This window comes from Pan paniscus, chromosome 6 (assembly GCF_029289425.2).
Source record: "Pan paniscus chromosome 6, NHGRI_mPanPan1-v2.0_pri, whole genome shotgun sequence".
NCBI lineage: Eukaryota > Metazoa > Chordata > Mammalia > Primates > Hominidae > Pan > Pan paniscus.
Genome location: NC_073255.2, coordinates 115,818,549 through 115,836,829, shown reverse-complemented (window position 1 = coordinate 115,836,829; position 18,281 = coordinate 115,818,549). Strand labels below are relative to the sequence as shown.

The following is an 18,281-nucleotide window of genomic DNA, read 5'->3' as shown; positions in this document are numbered from 1 at the left end:
GCTGAGCTGGGAGGATTGCCTGAGCCCAGGAGGTCAAGGCTGCAGTGAGCCGAGATCACACTACTGCACTCCAGCCCGAAGAGCAAAACTCTGTCTCAAAAACAAATAAAAATAAAAATGAAAAACAAACAAACAAAAGACATGACTCCAGCTTTTAAAAAGGAGATCCTAGGCCAGGTGCGGCGGCTCGCACCTGTAATCCCAGCACTTTGGGAGGCCAAGGCAGGTGGATCACTTGAGGTCAGGAGTTTGAGACCAGCCTGGCCAACATGGTGAAACCCCCATCTCTACTAAAAATACAAAAATTAGCCGGGTGTGGTAGCATGTGCCTGTAATCCTAGCTACTCGGGAGGCTAAGGCAGGAGAATTTCTTGAACCCGGGAGGTGGAGGTTGTAGTGAGCTGAGATCATGCCTCTGCACTCCAGCCTGGGTGACAGAGCAAGACTCCGTCTCAAAAAAAAAAGGAGATCCTGACACATGCCACAACACGGATGAACCTTGAGGACATTATACTCAGTGAAATAAGCCAGTCTGAAAGATACAAATACTATATGATTCCACTTATATGATGTCCCTAGATAAAGCAGTCAAACTCTTTTTTTTTTTTTGAAGTGGAGTCTTGTTCTGTCACCCAGGTTATAGTGTAGTGGCGCAATCTCAGCTCACTGCAACCTCTGCCTCCCAGATTCAAGTGATTCTCCTGCCACAGCCTCCCAAGTAGCTGGGATTACAGGCTACCATGCCCAGCTAATTTTTGCATTTTTAGTAGAGATGGGGTTTCACCATGTTGGTCAGGCTGGTCTCGAACTCCTGACCTTGTGATTTGCCTGCCTCGGCCTCCCAAAGTGCTGGGATTACAGGCATGAGCCACTGTGCCCGGCCAGTAGTCAAACTCTTAGAAGCAGAAAGTACAATGATGCTTACCAGGAGCTGGGAGGTGGGGGAACAGGGGAGTTGTGGCAGCTCAATGGATACAGAGTTTCTGTTTTTCCAGCTGAATAAATTACAGAGATCTCTCATTCAATAATGCACCAAGAGTTAACAATATTGTACTATACATACACTTAAAAATGGTTAAGATTATATATTTTATGGAATGTGGTTTTTACCCAATAATTAAAAAGAAGAGTCTAGCACAGTGCTGGCCATATAAAGCCTCAATAAATGTTTGCTGAAAATTAAAAAAAAAAAAAGGCCGGGAGTGGTGGTTCACACATGTAATCCCAGCACTTTGGGAGGCTGAGGTGGGAGAATTACTCGAGCCCAGGAGTTCAAGACCAGCCTAGGCAACATGGCAAAACCCTGTCTCTCCAAAAAATATGTATATTAAAAAAATTAGCCAGGCATGGTGGTGTGTGCCTGTAGTACCAGCTACTCGGGAGACTGAGGTGGGAGGATCGCTTGAGCCTGGAGGTCAAGGCTGCAATGAGCTGAGATCGTGCCACTGCACTCCAGTCGGGGCAACAGAGCAAGACCCTGTCACAACAGAAACAAAATCTTGAGGTGTCTAGTCCTGGCCTCAGCCTCAGAGTATTTGTTTCTGAACTTGTTAGTTTTGGGGGTTGGGGATGCTGGTTTGATTTCCTCCTTTTTGCCTTTTGAGTGTGTGCAGTTTATGGTATAGCTGGGAAACGTCAAAGTCAAGAGTTTTGTAGGAAAATCACGTCACTTAGCCCTGTCTCCTGTGCCAGACGAGTCCTGTGTGTGCACTTGGTGACAATGGCTTTGAGTCTTCAACTCCAGATTGAGGTCAGCCTTACACATCCATAGTTCCCAAAGCTGAAAACAGGCCTGCCTCCAACGGTACCTGCTAACATCTGGGGAGCTTTTCAGCTTACAGAGCACCCTGTATGTGTTTGTCTTAGTTCAGGCCACCATCTCCAGCTTACCAGGCTCTAGAACCTTCTCCACACTTTGCCAACAGGGTTCGTTTGCAGAATTGAAACCTTAGTTAAGGTTTGTTGAGGTTGTTGTTGTTGTTGTTGTTTTTACAATTGGCTATTCCCACCCACATTCCCTTGAGACATAAATAGAAAAAAAAAAAGAGGTTTCATGAGTAAGACAAGACATTTGAGCTGCATTCACTTGATCCTTGAAAAGGAAATCTAAGAGGTTGTAACTATCACTTTTTCTAGCCTATATAAGGTAGGTCAGTAAGGTAGCAAAAGCACATCTGTTGTTTTGCTCCTTCAACTCTTTTTCCTGATTCTTCCTGGGGGAAAACCTAAAACGGTGAGTAACTGGTGGACCCATCAGACCCCAGACTCTTCTTCACTGCATGCATTCATATTAGGCTCAGGTGCTTAGACTCCTGTTTTCCCATGGCTCTGACACCTGGAAGGATTTTAATCTCTGGGAGATGGGCTTTTCATCCATCTGCTTCCCACCTTTCAGGACAGGTAGCATGTCTTCTTCCACAGAATGTCTGCAAGCAGCCCAAACTGTATCCTTTCCCACGTGGAATTTGCAACAGTGCATCTCTCGGGCTGCTGTAGGAAAATGCCAGTGCATTTGTAACATGGTTTACGGCTGCCTATGCAAATGACTGATTATGTCATTATAATTTTTATAAGGAAACAAATGAATCCTTCTTTGGGTCATGTTTTTTTTTTTTCATTTTTTGCATATATTCAAAAGAAGGCTCTGAGACAAAAAGGGCTGGGGTCTTTTTGGTATCTGGTTTTAATTTGGATATTCTGTCCCGTCACTTAATACAAAACCATGCTTATCACATTTAAAAAATTCTAGACAGGCCTGGCTTGGTGGCTTATGCCTGTAATCCCAGCAGTTTGTGAGGCCAAGGCAGGCAGATCACCTGAGGTCAGGAGCTTGAGACCAGCCTGGCAAACATGGCAAAACCCCGTCTCTACTAAAAACACAAAAATTAGCCAGGCCTGGTAGTGCGCACCTGTAATCCCAGCTACTCGGAAGGCTGAGGCAGGAGAATCACTTGAGCCCAGGAGGTGGAGGTTGCAGTGAGCCAAGATTGTGCCACTGCACTCCAGCCTGGGTGACAGAGTGAGACTCCATCTCAAAAAAAAAAAAAAAAAAAATCTAGACACACATACAGTTTCAGTGGGCCTGGGAAGATGTGTTTCCCCTGGATGTGCACGTTCCTGTTTGTGGCTTATCGCCTCTCGTTTATTCTGTGTGAGTAGGTAGAAAATGAGCATCACGGACGTGCTCAGTGCTGATGACATTGCAGCAGCGCTCCAGGAATGCCAAGGTAGAGGGGACGTGGGGCAGGGGTGGGATTTCCTCACAGCTTTGCCCCTCCAGCGAGGCAACACAAAATCAAAATGTAGGCCAGGCAGCCAGACGCAGTGGCTCACGCCTGTAATCCTAGCACTTTGGGAGGCTGAGGTGGGTGGATCACGAGGTCAGGAGTTTGAGACCAGCCTGGCCAACATGGTGAAACCCCATCTCTACTAAAAATACAAAAAAATTAGCCGGGCGTGGTGGTGGGCACCTGTAATCCCAGCCACTCAGGAGGCTGAGGCCGAGAATTGCTTGAACCCGGCCTTTTTTGTAGACTCTGTCTACAAAAAAAAAAAAAAAATGTAGACCAGGCATGGTGGCTCACATCTGTAATCCCAACACTTTTTGGAGGCCAAGGTGAGAGGACTGTTTGAGCCCAGGAGTTTGAGACCAGCCTGGGCAACATAGCAAGACTCCATCTCTACAACATAACAATAAAAATAAAAACTAGCAGGGCATGGTGGCATGTGCCTGTGGTCCCAGCTACTCTGGAAACTAAGGTAGGAGGATCACTCAAGCCCAGGAGGTTGAGGCTGTGGTGAGCTATGGTCGCTACACTGCACTCCAGCCTGGACGACGGAGTGAGACTCTGTCTCTAAATAAATAAATAAATAAATAAATAAATACGAGCTTGGCTGGAAAATTCATGGAATCAGAGAAGAAAACTACTATTTATTAGATAACTAAAATTATAGAGATCTGGGATCTGAGCACACGATTACACTTCTGTAAGACAAAAGAAACCTACTAAACATGAAAGCAAGAAATCACTGAAGGGCCAGGTGTGGTGCTCACACCTGTAATCCCAGCACTTTGGGAGGCCGAGGCCGGTGCATCACTTGAGGTCAGGAGTTCAAGACCAACCTGGCCAGCCTGGCAAAACCCTGTCTCTATTAAAAATACAAAAATGAGCTGGGCATGGGGGTGCACGCCTGTAATCCCAGCTACTTGGGAGGCTGAGGCAGGAGAATCAGTTGAACCCGGGAGGCAGAGGTTGCAGTGAGCCGAGATCACGCCACTGCACTCCAGCCTGGCGACAGAGTGAGACGCTGTCTCAAAAAAAAAAAAAAAAAAGAAAGAAAGAAATCGCCAAAGGCCATTTAGCCTGTTGAAATCCAGTGATTGCATTTCCCCCTACCAATTAGACCAGGGATGTTGGGGGCTCGGCCACACAGCCTGTAAAGTGGGCCAGGGGGAGGGGGAGGCACAGAGGAGAGGAGGAGGGAAAAGGAAAATGGACAAAACCAAGTGGAGGAGGGAAGACCGGGGCGGAGGGGACATGGGATGCCATCACAGAGCCATCAAGTCTTGGCTGTCCCAAAATCTTAGACCAGTTGAGCATCCCCGTAGCTCAGGGATATTGTTGAAGTGTTTTTAATCATCTGTGTTTTCAGTACCTTGGCCCCAACATAGAATGTGATCCAATGAGTGTCAGAATAACCCATTCTCTGTTCTTCAGACCCAGACACTTTTGAACCCCAAAAATTCTTCCAGACGTCAGGCCTCTCCAAGATGTCAGCCAGTCAGGTGAAGGATGTTTTCCGGTTCATAGACAACGACCAGAGCGGGTATCTGGATGAAGAAGAGCTTAAGTAAGCTTCGTCCTGAGGCTGTCTGCTACCCGGCACTGCTGGGTGGGCCTGGGGTGCAGTGGGGCCAGGTTGCTCAGTATTTCTTCAATGGCCAGCCTTGGTGTTGGTCACTCGGCCGAGCATCATTAAAGCAAAGGACATGAGTCAGTTGACCGCACATCTACCCATGCAAAGCCCTCAACATGGGCAGTGAAGACTGCAGGTGCAAAGATTCTTTTTTTTTTTTGAGACAGGGCCTCACTCTGTCACCCAGGCTGGAGTGCAGTGGGGTGATCTCAGCTCCCTGCAGCCTCCGCCTTCCAAATTCAAGTGATTCTCATGCCTCAGTCTCCCAAGTGGCTGGGATTACAGGTGCTTGCCACCACATCCAGCTAATTTTCATATTTAGAGTAGAGATGGGGTTTCACCATGTTGCCAGGCTGGTCTCAAACTCCTGACTTCAAGTGATCCTCCTGCCTTGGCCTCCCAAAGTGCTGGGATTACAGGTGTGAGCCACCATGCCCAGCCGCAAAGATTCTTTCATGTAAGGGATTTCCTTTGGCAAATGGACTTTAAAAAACTAAAAACTTGGCTAAGCGCGGTGGCTCATGCCTGTAATTCCAGCTACTCAGAAGACTGAAGCACAAGAATCGCTTGAAATCAGGAGGCAGAGGTTGCAGTGAGCCCAGATCGTGCAGCTGCACTCCAGCCTGGGTGACAGAGAGACACTCTGTCTCAAATAAATAAATAAATAAATAAATAAATAAATAAATAAAAATCAAAACCACTAAAAATTTAAAAATGGGCCAGGCACTGTGGCTCACACCTACAATCCCAGCCCTTTGGGAGGCTGAGGTGGGTGGATTGCTTGAGTGAGCCCAGGATTTAAAGACCAGTCTGGGCAACATGACAAAACCTTGTCTCTACAAAAAAAAAATACAAATGTTAGTGGGGCATGGTGGGGTGCACCTTTAGTCCCAGCTACTCGGGAGGTTGAGGCAGAAGGATTGATTGAGCCCAGGAAGTTGAGGCTGCAGTGAGCCATGATGGTATCACTGCATTCCAGCCTGGGTGACAGAGCAAGACCCTATCTCAAAAACAAACAAACAAACAAACGAAACCTTAAAAATGAAGTGCCCACCATTGGTTTCTACAGCTTAAGGAAACCTTTGCTTGCTAAGACCTTGGTTAATTATTGCAGGTGCTGGAAACAGATGATATGCTTAAAGGAAAAACAAAAGTGTAAACACAGAGATGCATGATCTTTTTGAAAATCCCCATGGATCTTTATTATCCTGTAGGTTTTTCCTCCAGAAGTTTGAGAGTGGTGCCAGAGAACTGACCGAGTCAGAAACCAAGTCCTTGATGGCTGCGGCAGATAATGATGGAGATGGGAAAATTGGAGCAGAGGGTATGTCCACACGTGTACGTAGCATAAAACACTCTAGCTCAGGAAGCATCCGTGAGGGGTTGGGCTGTGAGATCAAACCAATGTGGCTTAAAATCTCCCCTTCTTAACCTTACCGAGCCTCAGTCTTCTCATCTGTAAAATGAGACTAAAGTAAGGATGCAAATGATGTGTGTAAAAACCCTGGCATAATGCTCGGTAGGTACTATAGAAGCTGGTCACACTGATCATTGTCTATGAGCTGCAAAATATCCTTCACCTGACTAGGGGACTAGCTAGCCACCTGGCCAATTATTTGCACCTGCCAACCATAATGCACCTGCATATAGCGCGAGGTATTTCTACCAGTGGGGTTTGAACCCCTCAGAATAAGGGAAAGATTTACATCCTCAGACCAGGGTCCATTGGCATGCGTAGGAAGGCCTTTTCATCTTCAAGGGTTTAGACAAATATATTTTATTGGACATTAGCCCGCCAAGGGGATAATATTAAACAGAGAACAAATAAGCCAACCTCATTTATTGAGTCTTCCGTAGGCAGAATCCTAGGTTTGAGCTTTAGAATACACTAGCACAGCTGTAGGACTATTTTCACTTGATTTTGTCATGTTGCTAGCGTGCTTTTTAACTACTTTGTGCCTGCCAACTCAGCAGAATGTATGGTGGTCCTTCTGGTGGTGCTAATTTGAAATTTAAAACTGCTACGTTAGATGCTTATTAAAAAAAAAACCTGTTCAAAATTATACCACTATCGCTTACTACATGGGAGTTAATGCAGATAGATAGCTCATAAAAACAGATTAGGTAAGGGGGGATTGCCTTATTTAAACATAACCACGGGCTGGGCGTGGTGGCTCAGGCCTATAATCCCAGCACTTTTGGAGGCCAAGGTGGGCAGATCCCCTGAAGTCAGGAATTCAAGACTAGACTGACCAACATGGTGAACCCCATCTCTATTGAAAATATAAAAAATTAGCCGGGCATGGTGGTGGGCACCTGTAATCCCAACTACTCGGGAAGCTGAGGCAGGAGAATCACTTGAACCTGGGAGGCAGAGGTTGCAGTGAGCCAAGATGGCACCATTGCACTCCAGCCTGGGCAACAAGAGTGAAACTCTATCTCGAAAGAAAAAAAAAAGATAAACATAACCATGAAGGATTTCCAAATAAACAAAGCTTACCAATAAATATAAAGCAAGTCCCCAGTTTTTTATATCAATCTGTAACATCCATACCTTGTTATTATTACTATTATCCTTCTTTTAGTAACAGAAACTTTTGGAGTTTGGTTCAATGGAGGAAAGTCAGTTCAAAGTCCCACCCTATCAAATATATCCTAAAAATGCAATACCCAGCTACAGAATAGAGAAAGAAAATCTCCCCTTCCTGTCTGCAGACAAAAAGTTAAATGTTCACAGATGGTCACAGGTAATTACACTGAATTCATGCATTATCAGGGAGAAATGATGGGCTTGACAAGTTCTAATTCAAAGACCTCTATTGCAAAGCTGAAGATGTTTGTTAAATAAGATTATTCAGAGAAAAGGAACCCTGTGGACTTCCTCGAGATATAGTCATTGATACCCAGGGTTTTTTTCTTTCTTTCTTTCTTTCTTTCTTTTTTTTTTTTGAGATGGAGTCTGGCTCTCTCGCCCAGGCTAGAGTGCAGTGGCATGATTTCGGCTCACTGCAACCTCTGCCTCCCAGGTTCAAGTGATTCTCCTGCCTCAGCCTCCCAAGTAGCTGGGACTACAGGCACATGCCACCACGCCCAGCTAAGTTTTGTATTTTTAGTAGAGACAGGGTTTCACCATTTTGGCCAGGATGTTTCGATCTCATGATGTCATGATCCACCCGCTTCGGCCTCCCAAAGTGCTGGGATTACAGGCATGAGCCACTGTGCCCGGCCAGTTTTTCTTTCTTTTGTGCCCTCCAAGGGGGCCATGCCCATCATCTGACAATTTTCTTTGCTTCCTTCCCTCTTTGGAATTCTCACAGGCCACGGCATGTCTGTAAAGAACCAAGCCACCTCCACTGACCCTGTTCTCACCTCTTCTGTTCTAGAATTCCAGGAAATGGTGCATTCTTAAAAGCCCCAGTCTCTGGAGAAAAGAGAGAAAGGGATAATCACCTGGAAGGATTCCAAAGCCCTGGGAATGGGGAACCCCACATCCCATCCCTACCTAATTTGTTAATCTTCCCTGAAAACCTTCTGCAGTTTGCTCATTGTTTTAGCGAGGTCACGAGAGAGTCACTCATGACTTTCTTGGTGGTGGGTATATGCCCTGACAACTTCTGTAAGCCCCCCTTCCCCCAACAGGCAATGCCTCTAAAAATCACCCAATAAAGACAGGCTTCTCATCATCTGCTGATGTGTGGGCGTGTTTTTTCCTCAGCACGACACTCAAGCAAGCTGGGACCAAAGGCTTTTTGTAGGATTTCTGGTCCCATCAAGCTTGGAGCGGGTCACACTGGTGTTATGGTCGAGCAAACAAGGAAATCAGGTTTTGGAGGGTGTTTTTGGTTGTTTCTTTAGAGTCACAAATAAATGCCATTGTCAAGCTAGGATTTTTCTCAGCAAATCTTCTGACACTGAAATTAATAGGAAGGGATTTTAGCCAGCATAAAATCACTCTTTTTTTTTTTTTTTGAGACAGAGTCTCACTCTGTCACCCAGGCTGGAGTGCAGTGGCTCAATCTTGGCTCACTGCAACCTCTGCCTTCCGAGTTCAAGCTATTGTCCCACCTCAGCCTCCCAAGTAGCTGGGATTACAGGCGCACACCACCACGCCTGGCTAATTTTTGTATTTTTAGTAGAGATGGGGTTTCACCATGTTGGCCAGGCTGGTCTCAAACTCCTGACCTCAAGTGATCCACCCACCTTTGCCTCCCAAAGTGCTGGGATTACAGGCGTGAGCCACTGTGCCCAGCCAGTCACTCTTACCAGTGTGTTTTCTGCCATGTGTTAGAAAGCCACTTTGCTTTTAATTAAAAGCAAAAGGTACAAGACAAAACAGAATACGTGTCTGTAGTGGTCTGTAAAGCTCAGGAGAGACTTGCGATTCCAGATTAGTACAAACGGACCCATTTCCTCTTTATTATTTATTTATTTTGAGACAAGGTCCAGCTCTGTCGCCCAGGCTGGAGTGCAGTGGCACGATCTCAGCTCACTGCAACCTCTGCCTCCTGGACTCAAACCATCCTCCCACTTCAGCTTCCTGAGTAGCTGGGACTACAGGCATGCACCACCACACCCGGCTAACGTTTGTGTTTTTGGTAGAGGTGAGGTCTCACTATGTTATTTAGGCTGATCTCGAACTCCTGGGCGCAAGCGATCCTCCCACTCAGCCTCCCAAAGTGTTGCGATAACAGGCGTGAGCCACCACATCCGGCCTTACTTTTTATTGTTTATTTAATAGAGATGGTGGGGGAGGGTCTCACTATGTTGCTCAGGCTGATCTCGAACTCTTGGGCTCAAGCCATCCTCCCACCTCAGCCTCCCAAAGTGTTGGGATAACAGGCATGAGCCACTGCACCCGGCCTTACTTTTTATTGTTTATTTATTAGAGATGGTGGGGGAGGGTCTCGCTCTATTGCCCAGGCTGGTTTGGAACTGCTGGTCTCAAGCCAACCTCCCACTTCAGCCTCCCAAAGTGCTGGGATTGCAGGTGTGAGCCACCACAGATCTATTTTCAAGTCCTTTTTCTTCTTTTCATTTTGAGACAGTCTCACTCTGTCACCCAGGCTGGAGTGAGGTGGCACGATCTTGGCTCACTGCAACCCCTGCCTCCCGGGTTCAAGCAATTCTCCTGTCTCAGCCTCCTGAGTAGCTGGGATTACAGGTGCCCACCACCACGTGCAGCTAATTTTGTATTTCTAAAGACAGGGTTTCACCTTGTTGGCCAGGCTGGTCTCGAACTCCTGATCTCAGGTGATCCGCCTGCCTAGGCCTCCCAAAGGATTCCAAGCCACAATTAGGCATGCGCCACCATACCCGGCCATCTTCTTCTTCTTTGAGAAACAAGCTATCAAAAAAAAAAAAAAAAAGAGAGAGAGAGAGAGAGAGAAACGAGCTCTCAGAGAGGCTCACCTGCTCTCACCCAGTCCTCTGACACCTCCCCCTTCTCTTTCTCAGCCACTGGTTTCCTGGCTCTGAGGCGATTCACCTAAGCCCAATACACCTAGCCTTGCCTTTGGTTTGAGGTGAGCCTCCGGGGTTCTGTTACAGGGCTGTCATTAGGGCTGGGCAGTCTTAAGCCAGGAAATTCTCACCAGGCTGGTTTCCAGGTGGCACATTAAAGCTCTTCTCTCGGGCTAACCCTGCGAGTTGAGGACTCCTGGGAACAATTGAGGCATTTTCTGGAGAGCTTGTGTAAAAGCTCACACTTTTTACTAAACCCTCCAGCTCACAAGAGGCCTTGGAGCTCTTCCAGATTGCTTCTGGCACACTAACCAGCTTAGTGGCTTTTCAGCCTCTGTTTTCCAGAGGGTCATGTTAAGTGCAGTTCCTCAAAGTATGGGGCACATACTAGCAGGGGGCCTCAAGATGACTTAGGGTGACAGGCACAAACTTTTTTTTTTTTTTAACAGTATCACTCTCAGCATAGTGAATTTTTTTTGTTTTTGTTTGTTTTTTGAGACAGAGTCTCACTCTGTCGCCCAGGCTGGAGTGCAGCAGCTCGTTGCAACCTCTGCCTCCCAGGTTCAAGCGATTCTGCTGCTTCAGCCTCCTGAGTAGCTGGGATTACAGGCCTGCACCACCACACTCAGCTAAGTTTTGTATTTTTAGTAGAGACGGGGTTTCACCATGTTGGCCAGGCTGGTCTCGAACTCCTGACCTCTGGTGATCCGCCCACCTACGCCTCCCAAAGTGCTGGGATTACAGGTGTGAGCCACCACACCTGGCTGAGCCTTGATTCTTAAAACAATCCACAGTTTGCCTTCACCGCCACACCGTACACTGGTATTCTGCTCTGCTATTTTCTTTTCACTCCACCGACCGTCCCCAGCTAAGGATTCTTTATCTCATCAACAGTTCTAAATGGGTGATTCTGTCGTTCCATGGGGCTTCTGACCACCATAGACACCTCAAAGAAACAACGTGGATGATAACGCTTTTTAAATCACAGTTGTGAGTTTTTCACGGACCAAGAACTCCATTACCCACTGGAGCTGCCAAGACAACCTCACCCTAATCTAGGTTAAGAGCATGGATTTCTCTCTCTCTCTCTCTTTTTTTTTAAATAGAGATGGGGGGGTCTCACTATGTTGGCCAGGGTGGTTTTGAACTCCTTGTCTCAACCAGTCCTCCCTCCTTGGCCTCTGAAAGTGCTGGGATTACAGGCATGAGCCGTATGTCCAGCCTAATTTCTCTTATTTCTTTTCTGTCAATCAGGAGGGCACCTGAATAGGAAAAATGACTAAAGGGGTTATATGGAGCCACCAGGGGACACTGTGTCATTAAGTCTTACATAGCAAGACCCCATCTCTACAAAAACAAATTCGTGCCCAAAGAGGTTTACTCGTATTCATAGGTGGAATTAAACGCCCCAAGAGCATTCCCCAAATCCAAACACCACAGTTAAAAACTGGTGTGAGTAAAGACAAGACTATTAGCATTGGATTAGGTCAAGACTATTAGGTCTGACTGTCTTAGGGAAAATGCTTAGATGTATACAAAGGGATAAATAGCCAGAAAATTTTTTTTCTTTTTTCGAGTCAGAGTCTCGCTCTGTTGCCCAGACTGCAGTGCAGTGGCGCAATCTCAGCTCATGCAACCTCCACCTCCCAGGTTCAAGCAATCTCTTGCCTCAGCTTCCTGAGAGCTGAGATTACAGGTGTGCACCACCATGCCCAGCTAATTTTTGTATTTTTTGTAGACACGGGGTTTTGCCATCTTGGCCTGGCTGGTCTCAAACTCCTGGCCTCAAGTGATCCACCCGCCTTGGCCTCCCAAAGTGCTGGGATTACAGGCATGAACCACTGCACCTGGCTGGATTTTCTATAGGTAGAATTTTAGTTGGTTATTCATAAATTTTATTCATTTTACTGTTTCAAAACTACAATTCAAATGGACAATTATTTTTGTCCATTTCAAATAACAGTACACTACTTTTTCATTCTTCCAACCCGATCTTAGGGACTTCATTTCAGAGTCTCTGTCAACAGACAATAAGCGGCAATAATGAAGCACTATCTCTATTTAACACCCAAGAATTTCCAGGTGGTACACTTACATGAAACCTAATAATCTCGTCTTTACTCATACCAAAGTTTAATTATGTTATTTGGATTCTGGGTATGCTCTGGTGGGGTTGAGGGGGGATTTATTTCAACTGCTCATACAAGTAAAACTCTCTGGGGATTAGAAAAAAATTTTTTTAGAGATGGGGTCTTGCTATGTTGCCCAGGCTGGAGTGTGGTGATGCAATCACAGCTCACTGCAGCCTCCAACTTCTGAGCTCAAGTGATTCTCCTGCCTTAGCCTCTCAAGTAGCTGGGACTACAGGTGCTCACCAACTGCACCCAGCTAATTTTTGTATTTTTTGTAGAGACAGGGTCTTGCTATGTTGCCAGGGGTGGTCTGGAACTCCTAGCCTCAAGTGATCCTCCCACCTGAGCCTCCCAAAGTGCAGGGATCACAGGCATGAACCACCATGGCTGGCCTCTTTGCACATTTGAGCATATTCATTAATTAGCACTTTTTGATTTAGTTGTTATTTTTCTAAGTTTGCATTTTGTAAAAAAAAAATAATAATTAGCATTTCCAAGTCTTTGATGGGAAGTATAATTTTAAAATAATTTTTTTAAGTTACCTGAGTTTAGTCATTATATGAATTTCATACAAATTTCCTATTCAACATGCATCTCACAATAAAAAGAATGAAAGGAGATGCAGTAAAATTTTAATCCTAGTTATCGCCAGCTGGGAGGATTACAGAACAGGGAGAGAAGACTGGAGCCTTTATAAACGTGCAGCTGGGCGGGGTTCAGGGGCTCACGCCTGCAATCCCAGCACTTTGGGAGGCCGAGGCGGGCAGATCACCTGAGGTCAGGAGTTCGAGACCACCCTGGCCAACATGGTGAAACCCCATCTCTACTGAAAGTACAAAAATTAGCCAGGCGTGGTGGCAGATGCCTGTAATTCCAGCTACTTGGGAGGCTGAGGCAGGAGAATCGCTTGAACCCAGGAGGTGGTGGTTGCAGCGAGCCGAGATCGCACCACTGCGCTCCAGCCTGGGTGACAGAGGGAGATTCCATCTCAAAAAAATAATAAATAAATAAATAAAAAGAAATAAAATAAAGTGCAGCATGGTAACTAGAGAAAATGAAGGAAAAAAATTAAAATTAAAATTTTAAAAAAGACCAGTCTGGACAACATAGGGAGACCGTGTCTCTACAAAAAAACTTAAAAATTAGCTGGGTGTGGTAGCATGCACCTGTGGTCCCAGCTACTCGGGAGGCTGAGGTGGGAGGATCCCTTGAGCCTGGAAGTTGAGGCCACAGTGAGCCATGATCATGCCACTACACTCCAATCTGGGTGATAGAGCGAGACCCTGTCTCAAAAATAAATTAATAAAATAAATAAAATGAAAAGAGATGCAGAGTTGCCCAATAACTATCACTAAACCAAAGTAGTAATAAATTCTTTTTTTTTTTTTTTTTTTTTGAGAAAGAGTCTCGCTCTGTTGCCCCCAGGCTGGAGTGCAGTGGCGTGATCTTGGCCTACTGCAACCTCTACCTCCCGGGTTCAAGTGATCTTCCCACCTCAGTTTCCCAAGTAGCTGGGATTATAAGCGCCTGCCACCATGCCCAGCTAATTTTTGTATTGTTACTTGAGATGGGGTTTCACCATGTTGGCCAGGCTGGTCTCAAACTCCCAATCTCAGGCGATCCACCCGTCTCAGCCTCCCAAAGTGCTGGGATTACAGGCATGAGCCACCGCACCTGGCCCAAAGTAGTAATAAATTCTGATTTCAAAAAAATCTTTCATGCCTAGAGTGTGTCCCACACTCAAATTAATGAAAGCTTGGCATGCTATTCTGTTCCCAAATTTTCTATTCATTGTTTGACTCATTTGTATGTATTTTCATGTACTGAAGGAGAATGTTAAATATAACATACCCAAAATGAAATCAAAACTCTAGAGAAAATTAGAACAATCCAGAAAAGGGATTGACAAACATATAACCACCTTTATCTTTGCGCTTGCCTTCTCAATTTTTACCTAATTTGTAGATGACCACAGGTCTACCTCAAGAGAGCTTGTTCTTAGCACCAAAATGATGTATGTTGACTTTGTTGTTGTTTAGACAGAGTTTCGCTCTTGTTGCCCAGGCCAGAGTGCAATGGTGCAATCTCGGCTCACCGCAACCGCCACCTCCCAGTTCAAGCGATTCTCCTGCCTCAGCCTCCCGAGTAGCTGGGATTACAGGCATGCACCATCACGCCTGGCTAATTTTGTATTTTTAGTAGAGACAGGGTTTCACCATGTTGGTCAGGCTGGTCTCGAACTCCCGACCTCAGATGATCTGCCCACCTTGGCATCCCAAAGTACTGGAATTACAGGTATGAGCCACCACGCCCAGCCATATATTGACTTTGAAATGAAAGTCTATGGCCAGGTGTGGTGTCTCACACCTGTAATCCCAACACTTCGGAAGGCCAAGGTTCAAGGATCACTTGAGCCCAGGAGTTTGAGACTAGCTGGGGCAACATAGCAAGATCCCATCTCGAAATTTAAAAGTTAGCCGGGTGTGATGGTGCGGCTATTGTCCCAGGTATTCAGGAGGATGCCTTGACCCATGGAGTTGGAGGCTACAGTGAGCTGTGATCGCACCACTGCACTCCAGTCTGGATGATAGACCAACAACCTAGCTAAAAAAAAAAAAAAAAAAAAAAAAAAAAAAAAAGAAAGAAAGAAATGAAGGTCTAGATTGCAACGTAGGTCACAGAGTTGAAAATTTAGGCATCCTATTATTTTCCCTAATTGCTTATAAAACAGGACTGGAAGTGTGGGCTTTCATTTTGACTATTTTTACTTAATTGTAATTTTGGCTTATAGTTTGGGAGAGTAGTTCATATTTTGGTAGAACATGATTTATTTATTTATTTATTTATTTATTGAGATGGAGTCTCACTCTGTCACCAGGCTGGAGTGCAGTGGCACGATCTCGGCTCACTGCAACCTCCGCCTCCCGGGTTGGCAATTCTCCTGCCTCAGCCTTCCAAATACCTGGGACTACAGGCGCCTGCCACCGCACCCAGGTAATTTTTGTATTTTTAGTAGAGATGGGGTTTCACCATGTTGGCCAGACTGGTCTTGAACCCCTGACCTCAGGTGATCCACCCACCTCGGCCTCCCAAAGTGCTGAGATTACAGGCGTGAGTCACCGCGCCCGGCCAGAACATGATGTTAAAACCAGCTTTGTGTGTTTGCTTTGGCAGCACGTATACTAAAATTGGAACAATACAGAGATTAGCATAAAAAAATAAAAATTTAAAAACCAGCTTTGTGAATGTTTAGTTGTTGACTAATAAGAATTATTAAAATACTTCAAACATTATCTAGTATTTTGCTTCAGCATCTGTACATGATGAAGTATTTAAAAGATTTTGTAAATACTATAAGTACCACTAATTAGTAAATACTTTAGTAATTTGTAAATACTAAGTATTTTAATATTTAGCACTACTATATAATTGCACAAAATCTAATTAATTAGTATTTTGTAATAGTTATTTGCTAAGTACTGCAACTCAGTAAATATGTTAGTATTTTGTAAGTAGTCATTTGCTAAGTACTGCTACACAGTAAATACTTTCATATTTTGTAAGCAGTCATTTGCTAAGTACGGCTATTCAGTAAATGTTTTAGTATTCTGTAGGTAGTCATTTGCTAAGTACTGATACTCAGTAAATGCTTTAAGATTTTGTAAGTAGCTATTACTAAGTAGTAGTACTTAGTGAAGACTTAGTAGCAGTATTTACAAAGTAGTTCTTTCTAGCTCATAAGCAAAGCATAGCAAAACAGTGAAGATAGGAAATACTTGTCTATTTGTACAGGTTTACAAGGTACGTAGTTAATTCTCTGTCATGACTGCAGTTTAAGTTTATGTAATGAGCACTCCAGAATCCAATTGCAAGCAAAAACCTATCTTCTATCTCTTCTGCTCATGTTAAGGTATGCGGTTACTTTGCAAACACTTAAGAAGACAGATGAAATTGGAATCACCAGGATGGTTTCCACCTGGCCTGTTAATTTATTCACTGGAAAGACTTCATTTGCATATGTTTTCACAGGTTTCAAAAAGTCAACTTTTTTTGGCGGGGGGGCGGGGATAGATTTTGACATTGTTTTCCTAGGGGCTCTACAATGAATGTAAATCTATTCACCTTAAATTATTATGTTTTTGAGACATGGTCTTGCTCTGTTGCCCAGGCTGGCATACAGGGGAGCGATCACGGCTCACTGCAGCCTCGACCTCCCCAGGCTCAGGTGATCCTCCCACCTCAGCCTCCTGAGTAGCTTGGATACAGGTGCGTGCCACCCCGCTCAGCTAAGTTTTGTATTTTTAGTAGAGACAGGGTTTCACCATGTTTGCCAGGCTGATCTCAATCTCCTGACCTCAAGTGATCTGCCCGCCTTGGCCTCCTAAAGTGCTGGGATTACAGACGTGAGCCACTGTGCCTGGCCGGAACTGTGACTTTCTACTTGGAACTGAGCTCCCTTTCCAACACCAAAATGTGTCTTTCCCACAGCTCATTCCCTTGGAATTTTGAGTTCGCAAATTCTTTGTGCAAAACATCTAACTTCTATTTCTGTAACTGAACTTGATTTGAATTCCCATTGTGCTGGGAGTCAGAATCTTAATTATGTCAGGTAATTAAGCAACCTCTTCTCCCTTCTTACTATAGGCTGGGGGAGAGAGTCGAGGCCCCACATGGGACTGGAGTATTCTCAGTCAGAACAGTGAACACAGAGTCATCCTCAATCCTCTCTACTCTCGTGGTCTTGAGGGGCCACTGCTACCTCCTCCTGGTCCTGACCTTGAGGCTTCTCAGCACTGGCTTTCTCTGAATTCCTTCTATGCACAAGTAAATCATTCAGCTTCTTCCTGAACAATAAGGATATCTCGTCCAGATACCCCTGTTCCGTGGTTACTCTACTGTTACTGAGCCATGCTGGACCCAGAGGGGAACTCTGCAAAGCTCACCACTTCCCCCAGCTTCCCCAAGACACACACACCCTCTCCTCTGAGACCTCCAAACCTATGTGGGTATCTGTCATCACTACCACTCCTGCCTCGTACCCGTGCACACCCAAGGACTGTGTTTGGAGAGGCAGATGCATTGAAGTCTAAGTGTTCTTGCATCCTTAACTTTGAAACCATAAAAGCATGTTCTTTTCTTTGATCTCTGGATGTTTCATTTTGTTTTTTGTCATCTCCCTCTTGCGATGCCTCCTGCAATGAATTGTATGTGGGAGGAAGGGAGAGGCAAACATGTACAAGGACACAGAGGTATCCTGGGAGAAACTGTGACTCATACTCTAAAATATTAATCTCACTCACTTGTATAGCACCTTGTGCTTTATTTTTATTTATTTATTTATTTATTTTTTGAGGCAGAGTCTCACTCTGTCCCCCTGCTGGAGTGCAGTGGCGCAATCTCAGCTCACTGCAACCTCCGCCTCCCGGGTTCAAGCAATTATCCTGCCTCAGCCTCTGGAGTAGCTGGGACTACAGGCACCTGCCACCACGCACGGCTATTTATTTTTATTTTTATTTTTTAGTAGAGAAAGTGTTTCACCATGTTGGGCCTCAAACTCCTGACCTCAAGTGATCTGCCAGCCTCGGCCTCCCAAAGTGCTGGGATTACAGGCATGAGCCACCACACCCAGCCAAAACATGTATTTCTCATGGAATAATTTCATGCACTAGAGCAAGCTAATTGGGAAAGTCAATAGCAAGGAACAGTAGCAATCGTTTATGAAATAATGATTAGGTGCTGGCACTTGATGCACATTCATAGTCCCATTTAACT

At 45.2% G+C, this 18,281-nt stretch overlaps 1 protein-coding gene across 3 annotated transcripts in view; it reads left to right on the top strand.

Annotated features, from left to right (window-relative positions):
• The window catches only part of OCM2 (oncomodulin 2), a 60,162-nt gene extending 50,960 nt beyond the window's left edge, over window positions 1-9,202 (top strand). The window contains exons 1-4 of one of the 3 annotated variants that reach the window (XM_063606315.1): window positions 821-3,227; window positions 4,719-4,851; window positions 6,132-6,241; window positions 8,301-9,181. In XM_063606315.1, coding sequence (XP_063462385.1) covers window positions 3,167-3,227; window positions 4,719-4,851; window positions 6,132-6,241; window positions 8,301-8,326 — 330 coding nt within the window. In that variant the 5' untranslated portion in view covers window positions 821-3,166 and the 3' untranslated portion in view covers window positions 8,327-9,181. Of the gene's footprint in view, window positions 1-820; window positions 3,228-4,718; window positions 4,852-6,131; window positions 6,256-8,300 lie in introns of those variants that run through there. The other 2 variants (XM_063606314.1, XM_055114730.2) reach the window with 2 other exon arrangements.
• The last annotated feature ends 9,079 nt before the right edge of the window (window positions 9,203-18,281 follow it).